This window comes from Lipotes vexillifer, unplaced genomic scaffold (assembly GCF_000442215.2).
Source record: "Lipotes vexillifer unplaced genomic scaffold, Lipotes_vexillifer_v1.1 scaffold395, whole genome shotgun sequence".
Taxonomy (NCBI): Eukaryota; Metazoa; Chordata; class Mammalia; order Artiodactyla; family Lipotidae; genus Lipotes; species Lipotes vexillifer.
In genome coordinates this window covers 1,944,420-1,955,532 of record NW_006797390.1, presented here as the reverse complement: position 1 = coordinate 1,955,532, position 11,113 = coordinate 1,944,420, and the positions used below count along the sequence as shown (strand labels likewise).

General features: G+C 34.7%; 1 protein-coding gene across 1 annotated transcript in view; it reads right to left on the bottom strand.

The window, feature by feature from the left end:
• Positions 1–3,850: 3,850 nt before the first annotated feature.
• Positions 3,851–11,113, bottom strand: part of KLRB1 (killer cell lectin like receptor B1) — a 9,648-nt gene continuing 2,385 nt past the window's right edge. The window contains exons 2-5 of the mRNA XM_007469354.1: positions 8,147–8,218; positions 6,902–7,056; positions 6,397–6,512; positions 3,851–3,998 (exon numbers count right to left, since the gene is read on the bottom strand). Of these exons, the coding sequence (XP_007469416.1) occupies positions 3,851–3,998; positions 6,397–6,512; positions 6,902–7,056; positions 8,147–8,218 (491 nt within the window). The remainder of the gene's footprint in view (positions 3,999–6,396; positions 6,513–6,901; positions 7,057–8,146; positions 8,219–11,113) is intronic.

Here is an 11,113-nt window from a genome sequence, read left to right as displayed (position 1 = left end):
ATTCCATTTAGAGATTATGCCTATGAGAGGTCTTCGCTTAGAAATTTTTAGCCAGGTAAAAGTTACATAATTCCTAAAGTAGACGACTGAAAATTTCCCATGAAGCACAAAGGATAAATCCAAAGCACGTTCTGATTATGCAGCATTCAAAGTTTATTTTGAAAGGACCCTAATAGATTGTCTTGATAGAGAATGCAATTTGACTCATATACCTGGGTGATCATATTTGGGTTCTAGCCCTATTAGTGGATCACCTTTTAAATGTTGACAAATCATTCTATGCTGCTATATTATCATTTGAAAATGGTCTTTTTAGAAAAACTGCTCCTGTAACTCAGCCACCTTGCTGAGGTTCCAGGCAATCAGCAACCACATACATGAGTGACAAAGGCTTTGAGCTAACCCGAGTCCCAGTCAGCATCTCATTTCAACTGCACTAGAGACCCCCAGCAAGAACCACCTAGGTAAGTTCATTCAGTAAACAAATTTTTTTTATAATTATTTGTTTATTTTTCAGGAAATATTTATTGAGCATCTGCTATGTGCCAGAACCATGCATTGGCTAACAATACTAAGAAGGTTTTGATCTCATGGAGCTCATATCCCCATGGAAAGGGCCTAATAATAATGATAGCAATAGTGGTAATCAAATAATAACAATAATAAAATGATAAGTAGATAAATAATCATCTAATTTCATATATTATGAAGGAAATAAATAAGGTGTTGCAAAGGGACAAAATGGATAAATCTGATTGATATACAACTTTCTTTTTTCTTTTGTTCTGTTTTGCTTGGTCGGAAGGGAACAAGTGTAGCCACAAAAACAAACAAACACACACACGCACACACGCACACACGTACACACACACACAAAAAACCCAAGTAAGTCCACAAGAGGGCAGAATGGAGTTAATCGCAAACAATTGCAGATGTACACTTTCAACTGCTGCCAAGGGGTAAACTAAAGGCTATGACCACCAGATCAGGTTACTTCATGAGTTTATAGGTGTTTAGAACTTAAAAATTTTTATAATTATATTTTTACTTGCACTTCTTGGATTTTCCTTTCCCACTGCTTGGTATGAAAGTCAAAAATTATTCTTTTTTACCCATACTAGCATTATAAAGGAAAGGAATCTGATTGCTGGCTACCTAAACATCTGTGGATCAGAAAAAAATGGTTAAACAAACCCCTAGGCTTATGCATCAAGAATGCTTTATTTTTAAATTTTTCCCACCGTAAGTGTTTTTCCATGATACTTGCTTTTTTTAAAACTTGAAGTGCAGTTGATTTAGAATGTTGTGTTAGTTTTGAGTGTACAGCAAAGTGTTCAGTTATACATATATATATATTAGTTTTCAGATTCTTTTCTATTATAAATTATTACGAGATATTGAGTATAGTTCCCTGTGCTATACAGTAGGTCCTCGTCTTTTATTTATTCTATATACAGTAGTGTGTATATGTTAACCATGATACCTGCTTTTTAGACCACACTGTATAGTGAAGAGCTCTGTGGAATGGGTGGAGCAGGAAGGTAAAACAGAAGGAAATGAACTTCAAATTCAAACACATGGCATAGGAAATAAACAGAAGGAATCTCACTGGTCCAGTCTCAACATCCATTTAATAAATCATACATAGACCATTATTATGCCCTTACTCTTTTAAATTGAGTCAGAGACTTCTCTTCCCTTCATTTTTCTGTATTGGTACTTGTCCAACTCCAGCCAGGAGAGAAGTGGAGCCAGCTTTAAGATCATAAAAAAGACTAATTATAATACAGCCAAGAGAACTAAATCCTATTTTAGAAAAGTGGGAAGAAATAGATTAAAAAATTGTGAGAGCCAGAGAGATTTGAGGAAAAGTTCAGAAAGAAATTAACATTTGATTCCAGATTTCCACAATTACTAGGCTTTTTCTAGGCAAAGATTAAAGGGATTGTGTGATGAAAAGAGCATCTCACATGTATGGGACAACCGTGAAATCATAAAACATCAGGATGTGTTTAGAGAGTGGTCAGGAGCCTGCATCTGGAGCATGGGCTGCGTAGAGGAAATGTAGATTGCAGATCTTGAATAATGTAGTAAGTTGACATGGCTTGGCATTGCAGTGAGTTTATCGTCAATAAACGTTGACTCAAATACAGCAACCAAAAATTTTCCTTAGACCTAATATTTTTTAATCTGCCTAGACTATGGTTAGACACGCCTTCCTCATGGAACTGTATCTTTATAGTTTGAGTTTCAGAGATGATCTCAGCAGCATCATATCCAAGAGTAAATTTACTTGATTATCTAATACTGCAATAGCAAATGACAGTGTAAGAACCTAACTTCTTGGGCTTAGTTTCATTGTAAAAGGTTCTTGCAGATGTGTGTTTTAGGGGTGCTTGATTTCAGATCTAACAAGTATAGGAGAAGGAAAGCGCCATATTTGGAATGAATTCTGGGCTAACTGGATGGACTTAGCTTTGTCCCGAAGGTTGCTTTGAACATCATTCCAAAGAGGTAGGAATGTACATGGTCAGTTGTGGGAATATTTTTTCTAAGATTTCTGTTCTTTACAAGTCTTTTTCCCCAAAGTATCAAACACTTCAAAAATCTCACTTTTATCATGTATTACTTTGTAATGATACTCTTGTCTAGAATGCTTTCCTAAATAATTTATTTCCTAAGTAATTGGCACAAAATGAATTATACTTTGAATTTTTGATGTGTTCAAAATTTTATATTAATGAGTATTGTAAATCAACATGCATGGAAAACAGGAATTAAAATTTTATTTTGGTCATTATAGTATTACTTGAATTTATATAATTATATAATTACTATACAATTATTATATAAATATATAATTTATATAATTCAAGTTGTATTGAACTATCAGAGTAAGTAGATGTCTATTTTTCAGGAATTTTATTATGAGTCTCCTTGTAGGATAAATTCAATATTATCATTTATTTGATTTCCAAAGAAAATTTGGCATGTGTTTTTAAAAAGTGAACACTCAAGAGATCTATCAGAATAAACACATCTCTTCTGTAACTTCAGCTTCCCCAACTGCAGAGTTGAAAAAAATATCACATTTTCCATTAGAATAATGAAAAATTTGATTACATATTTTCTACAGTGTGAGCCATAGAAAGAAGGAAACATAGAAGGAAAATAAAAAAGCAATGAGGAAATTAAAATGGAAAGAGTTAAGGTCCCTTCCCAAACTCCTTTAGTAATGGGTCTCTGATATGAGTCAAGAGAATGGATTTTAATCAGTATTCTGCCACAACCCAATTGTGTGATGGTATAGAAAAAAAAAAAAGCATAGGCTGTGGGAGAAGCAGAGGACTTCAGAAATCATTTACTAAAATTTTTCTGGAGGTGAGCGAAAGCATAGAGGGGTTGGATGAAGTCTACAGGATTAGAAACCATTTCCCTTAGCTGGTCTGGGCTTTGTTCCATAGAGAATCACTGTCTCTTAAAATGAGGCGTTTTCTTTATGTATCTGTTTTCTCATTTATTGAATGAGGAGATTAAACTTGAATGTCTGTAAGACTCACAACAGTTAGAATTCTCAGTCTCTGTTCCACTTTGTACCACAAAATGCACATTAGGCCATGCTAAGAGTATATACAGTTAAAATGAGAGAGACCTGAAATGGAAATGAAAGAATGGGAGAGAAGGGACCTCCCTGGTGGTGCAGTGGGTAAGAGTCCATGCTCCCAATGCAGGGGGCCCAGGTTTGATCCCCCATCAGGGAACTAGATCCCACATGTGCGCCTCAACTAAGAGTTCCACCTAATAAGTAAATAAATAAAGATTATAAAAGAAATGGAGAGGGGATGTATAGTCAAGTGGCAGAACATACTTTATTTTTGACAGGTTTTAGTTCTTTTTGACAGATCCATTTATTTTCTGTAGCACAGTTCTCGGAAAGAATTTGTGTCCTTGAGATGCAAACACAACTGTTTTCTTCAGCATCACCAGTAATTTGTAACCTGTGGAGCAGAAGAAAAGCCTCTCTTTAGTGTTTGTGATTTTCTCATATAATTCTCCTCATCCAGCCAGTATGTTCTGTAATTTTCAGTAAACAACGAGGTGCTGGTTATTAAGCATGGAATAAGTACCCAGTCACAAATATAATGATATAAACTTTTAATAGAAAGCTAATAGAAACCTCTGGGACTTGCAAGCTCATCTTCACTGGAAAAGAATTGTTCTAAAAAGAAATGTCGTAATGATACATACAAAGAAGAAGCTTTGGAAACTGGGAATTGAATCTCCTATTAACATGTTATATGAAAATTTCCTACCTTCACTGAGCCTCCATATTCTTAAATATATAGGGTATATATATTTGGGGAGACATTGAGATCATGTATATGAAAGGGTGATCATGCTTAAACAAAGAATGTGTTCAGTAAATGTAATAAGTACGTAGATACTCAGTGTCTACAGAATTTGAATATATCAATTGCCAGAAAAGGAGGCTCAGTACGTATTGTATGCAGTAGGAGGTTCCCTTTTTTTCCATTCCAAACAGGTTGGTGAGTGTCTGCTACAATATGCGTACTGTTAGCTCCAAAGAAGCAGAGTCTTATGGCTCATTGCAGGTGGGGCATGAGTAGAAGTTAGACAGTGGGATGGCAAGATAGAGCCTGGGTGCCAGGATGGGGTGAGTGCAAGACATTCACCGATTTGTCTCAAATAGAAAGTGAAGTGGTGGCAGTGGGCAGGGCTCCATCACAGTTTTTCCTTGTTCCTTTGTTCCATTTCTTCTTGGAGGCCCTCGGCCCTGAGAAGTCAACCTGATTCTCTCCTAGTGCCTGACACCCTAGTCAAATCAGAATTTCTCCTGACCAAGCTATTGCAAAGGTCCCCTGTATTTTATCTCTTCCACCCTTCTGGTCCTTTCTTTGAATTTCAAGATAACTTTTTTACTGCTCATCTGGCCAAGTCCCCTTCCAAAAGGCCCTAGGTGACTTCCCAGGCCTTCTTTGATCACATCTCTGCCTAGTTGTCTAACATTATCTCATTTAATCCCCAAAACAGTCCTGTGAAAAATATTAACACCCTTTATGTTTTTCTTTACCTGAAAACCAAGGTAGAGAACTAAAATAAAAGCAGAGTCTAACTGATGTTCTTTCTACTATAATATGATACCTTCCAGGTTTACCTGATCACTATCTTAATCAAATCATCATTTTTATCCTCAGAATAAAGAAGAGTGTTCAATCGAATTTAATCCATCATCTTTGCCTATATTTCTGCTCATAGACACTTCAGAGTTTTCCAGTTTTATTATAAACCTTAATAAAATAAACATAATGGCCCAATAAGAAGTATACACACACACAAACCAAAATTAACCTTTATTATGTACAAAAAAATAAAAATAAGTTAATATCAGAGTTGCACTTATGTGTAAATAAAATATAGAAAATAATCCCTAGAAAAACAAAAAAATCAGAGTGTAGTTTATTTACCAAATATGTTTGCCTTTTCATATATTTATTCTAGTCCAGAACACTTTATTTTAAAATAATCTTCATTTTAAAGTATGGCATCTAAAAAAATATTTTAGAACATGGGTCAAACAATGACAAAATGTGCTAATTAAATCAACATTTCTTTTAATGTCTAATACTTTTCCACACAATAAATTATTACTATATTTTAGATAAACTTGAACATGCTCCTGTGTCTTGAATTTTAACCTCTTGTTTTTTGAATGATAAAAAAATCCATTTTACCTGTTATTTATACAAATGTGAATAAAGCATTCACAGACTCAAAAAATGTAACACAATATCATCTGTTCTGAAAAACTCATCAAAAGTTCTTTTCAGAAACTTGGTTGAATGTCTGCACACTTTCACTTTCTAGGGGAAAAAAATGTTCTGCCCTTTGTTGTACAAACAACGATGAAGTCCATTAAAAATTTATAATTTAACTGTGTAACATCAATCCTCCTACAACACCGATGGTTAACTTGACCATCTTACACAAGAAACTATGAGACAACCAAAAACACGGCAAATAGCTCTTTTCTGGCTTATGCAGATTGACTACATCTCTTCAAACAACCCTCCTTTTGCACCTCTAGTTAAAATAAGCTACAATACTTGTTACAATGTGGGTAGTTTCTCTCAAATGTCTGGATACCCCACGCTGATATTTACTATATTTTTTCCTCTTGTATTCATTGTGCCAATGCTGGTTGTGACCCACTAAGGTATGTGGTCCCACAGTTTGAAAAACACTACTTAAACAATTCTTCGTGCCAATAGCTTCCAGCTAGAAATTTCTTAATCAATCTTCAATAACAATGTTACTATCTTCCCATGTAAACCTGATGTAAATTGAATATTCAAATTAGCTTATCCCAATACTCACATATTAGAATTTAAAAAGGATCCATTTATCCACTTCCAGTTCTTTTCTGATAATGTAAAATTTAATCCAATCCAAAATAGAATTCCTCCTTTGTCTATCCGGTTTTGTACGAGCCTCTATAAATGAAACAGAAGAAATGACTGAATATTGAATCTGTTTATCTATTACTGGTTTGCATCCTTCTACCCATCCTCTGAAACCCAGTTCAAGTATCACCTCCTCTCTGAAGCCTTTCCTAACTCCCCATTGGAGTTAATTTTTCCTTATTTGTGATATTTCTGTCTGTATATTTATATATATCCAAATATTTGTATTTATGTTGTTGTATTCATTAAATTATATTTATTTTGCTTACATGTCCATTTAGTGTCTCAGATTGTGAGCTTCTTGAAGTCAAAATTAATACTTCCATCTGCACAGAACCCTCCGGGCTAAAGCACGAAGATCTTGATGTGGTTAGAAGCAAGGGCTAAGCTGTATTAAAGTATTTTACTTAATTATTTACCAATTCTTCCTGATCTTGAATAAGCAGCAGACGGGATTCTTTTGTGAAACAGTCGGCTAGACTGTCATTCCAAGGTTTGTAAGTGTCATAAAAAAGCAAGCATTTATCTCGGATTAGTTGCCAATTTGTTGGGCACTTTAACAGAACTGGTCTCTCTAAAGTAAGAAAGAGGAAGGAGAATAAATGTTATGTTTCTAACCTGCCCCCCACCCCACTAACACTAATCACACATGCACAAGTCATTATAAATTCAGGGAATTCGTTGATCATCACAGTGAGAACAATTCATGAATTTAATATAACTTTGAGGGTTTTGAGACCTACTGTTCATTCTGGTACTAAGAGTTGAAAATTAGTGACAAGTTAAAACACTGACAGACAGAATAACTTGTTCAAGTCCACACAAAGCAGATGCTGGTAGAGTCAAAACTCTTTCTGAGATTCCGTAAATTCATTACAAGTGTTCTTTCTACTCTGTGATGACAATATCAAACTTATCTTAAAAATGTCTACTTTAAACAACATGTAAACTGAAAAGCAAATAACAATTCATTTCCATAAGTTAATGGCAAATACCATGGAGAAAAATTGTAAGAACATTTCTAATTTGCTGAATTGTATATTTGCCTATTAATGGGATCTATTGGATAGCATTTTCCAGAAGGATTTTCATAGTTTCTTAAAATTTCTGTTATGTACGAATGTATATAATAAATGATCACATTCTGCTACAGTCACTCAACAATAGTGTCTTTATTAACACACACTACTTAATAAGTACATGGACAAGACCAATGTCTTAATGTTTAATACAATAAATATTAAATTATTCTTTTTATGTCGTGTTCCATTAATTAACTTCGGACCAGAGTTAGCTGCTTGACATATTCATTAAAATCATCAAATATCCCACTTAAATGCATATTTTACTTTATAGCTTGGGTTTTGGCTATTAATTATAGAATATCCTAGCAGCAGTCTCTCACAAGGCAGTGTTATCTGTTGGTTAAGATCGTAGGCTCTGAAGTTAGACCACCGAAGTACAATTCCCAGTGTCACCACTTAGTACCTGTATGACCCTGGATGAGTTGCTTAGCCTTTCCATGCCTCAGTTTTGTCAAACATAAAATCAGAGCGATAATACTATCTTAATGTATGGGTTGTTATGAGCCTTAATTAAGATAATGCATGATACCTATCAAATTTTAGCCATTATTCTTAGGAAAGTCAAGCCACAAAATATACCTGTTGTTTCCTTCCTGTTCTCTTGAGCATCCATGCTGCTTTTTTCTGTTGATTTTTGTCTCAAGAATATCACTAATAAATCAGGAGAAATCATTAAGAAGATTAATGCTGAATGGTGCAGTGAAATGGATATGTTATATTGATCACTTCAGGAAAGTTTTATCTCAACAAGCTTGAAATGAACAGAAGATAAGAGCAATAGCAGTGTAGTAACAAAGGGTCTACTTAGAAGACAACATAAACAAACACACACATAGCAAGCGAATGCACACAGACATTGAGTTACCGGTTTCAACTATATAAGTAAGCTCCCAGGTGTTACTTAAACTCTTAAATTGCTAACACTCCTTGCCTAATGTTCCATCTTCAGAATAAGTATAATTGTGCCTGCCCCATGGGAGAGATTGCCTAGGACAATCTAGAATTTAGTAGGCACTTAAGGAACTGTAAATAATTGGAAATTTTTATTTTCTTTGTTATTGTCATGGTTTTATCATAATTGTGACTTTTTAAATGTCCTTGGAGCACATGTGAAATCCCCCGTGAAGTCTATCAGAACAGTTAGGAAGAGAAATACGACAAAGGATGAAGTTTGCTTAGTAAGTACCGGCTGAGCACTGTTAGAGCACTGTTTTGTAACTGTTTTTGTTTCATGGGTCTTCCACTAAATTTGGGGTGGCCAAATGTTAACATACTTTAATATTTATGGTAAAGTAGAACAAGAAATAAATGATCTTGCATCACTTACCTGAAACACTCAACCCAATCACAGTCAAGGCAAGAAGAATAATCCCAGCACAACCAAGTTTCAGAGCAAATTTATGCCAAGGTGGACCCTGACAAACATCTGAGACATTAAGAAAATATACTTGATTAACTCAGTTGAGTTCATCTAATACAAAAAGCAGAGGTTGTTTGGATCACATAAGAAAGAGCTAGATTCAGGTTGGGGGTAGGGGCAGGAAAGGACATTTATCAGTCATCTTAAAGTAGGGTCCCACAAGATGGAATCTCAGATCCAACTGAGAGTTTGCTTATAGATAAAATAGAAATATTTATGCCTGTCTTGTGTACGAAGGATTGGTATAAGAATCAGACGAGATAGATGTGACGGTGTTTTGAAACATGCCAAATGCTATACAAAAATGAAACATATACCCTACTGTACGAAGTAAGCCCAAGAATTTTGTCCAACAAGGAAGGCCTTCATTCATTCAAGATATATTTGTTGAGGCTCTGTTTTATGCCAAACAACATGTTAGGTGCTGGTGGTATAAGACAATTCTATTCTTAGACGTGGATTTCTCTGCTTTACTGTTGTCTGGAACAATCATCTCCAATTTGGACCAAATGGATGGAATTCAAGGAAGAGTATTTTACGAGCTTGCATGTTATTTTCAGTATTTCAATGAATATAACATAACATGAACCTGTGTCTACCACATTGCATAGTCTAAAAAATGTAAAATACCTTTGCTTTTCTCTGTATCATGTCAATAACAATGTACTGTATATCTCATGTTCATCAAAAGTTGTGATTGTATTAATTAAAGTGGGATCATAAATTAATCATAACCTTATCATTGGATTTCATAGGGAAAAATAATCAAAGAGGAACTTATTAATGTAAAAAATTCTTGGAAAACACTGAGCAACAGCTTCCCAAATTATATCAGCTCTGACAGGAATTATTTTGGTAATTTGTACTTCGGTTATTCTACTTGAAATTGTGCTTAGACAACTTCTATACCTGACTTAATTATAAGACCCCTTTTATTCCCATTTGGTTTATAATATGTTATATATATTACAATTATAAATTATTTTCTAAATTGTATTATTAGAGCCAAGGGCCTTTAAAAGTAAAGGTTTACTAATTTAACTATATCTATCATTTATTTATGTTATCTATTCTTTTTTATATTTTTTCTAATATTCCTCAATATAAAGGAATACATGCTTTGAGTCACTTGTTAAAAACTTTAGTATCAGATATGTTAAAATGTTGTCTTTATTCTCATTAAATGTTCCAGAGTGACCCACAAATCCATTTCTACTTTAGTTTCTTACACTCTCCCTGGCGATTAAGTTGTGCAACCCAGTTTTCAGACAACTACTCATGGTCTCTTCATTAGGATGTGGACATTCATAAAAGAGTTAGCTCTTTCTAAAATGTCCCTGGGGAGATGGAATTTAAGATAACTAAATGTGATAAAAGATTATGGGAGGAAACAGATAGTAGATTAGATTTCAGGTAGTGACACCTGGATTATCATCTGGAGGGGAGAGACAAGAGTAGACAATTAGAGGAGCTCCAAGGTCCTGGGTGTACATCCGAAAATGGGAGAACCAGACTGGAGAATATTGACCTAGAACCTCTAATGCGAGCTCGTGTGACACAGAGCAACTAAACTTAGTGAACCTAAGACTAGTCCTACGTGACGTTTCCTCACAGTTGTATATACTATTCGACCATTTTTTCTTCCTCAGCCTTTCCTCCCTTGCAATTTTGAAAAATGGAGAAAGCCCCATATAGTCACTATTTTAACATTTAGTCCCGAAGGATAGCAGTGGGTAAGAGCAGAGGCTCTCAAATCTAGCAGATTTGTATTAGAGCATATTTCTTCGGGCAACGTAACCTTCATCAACTACAAATTTCCTCACCTGTGAAATGTAGAATAATAATACTTCATGAGGTTTTGGGAAGGGTTATATGAAATAGTTCTTCTAGACATGGTGTGTGATACATGATAACAGTGCATCTAAAATTTAAAGAACTGAGTGGAGGGTTCCGTGTTGTTTTTCTGCTGCACTACATTAGAACTAATAACAACAATAGAGTTATTTTAACAATAGACAGTATGCCAAATCATCTCACTTTGTTTCTCTAAACCTTTCCATGGCTTTCTCTCAAGCAGACCTAAGTCTGTACATCTGTAGAACAGCCTGCAAATCCCTATTCATTCC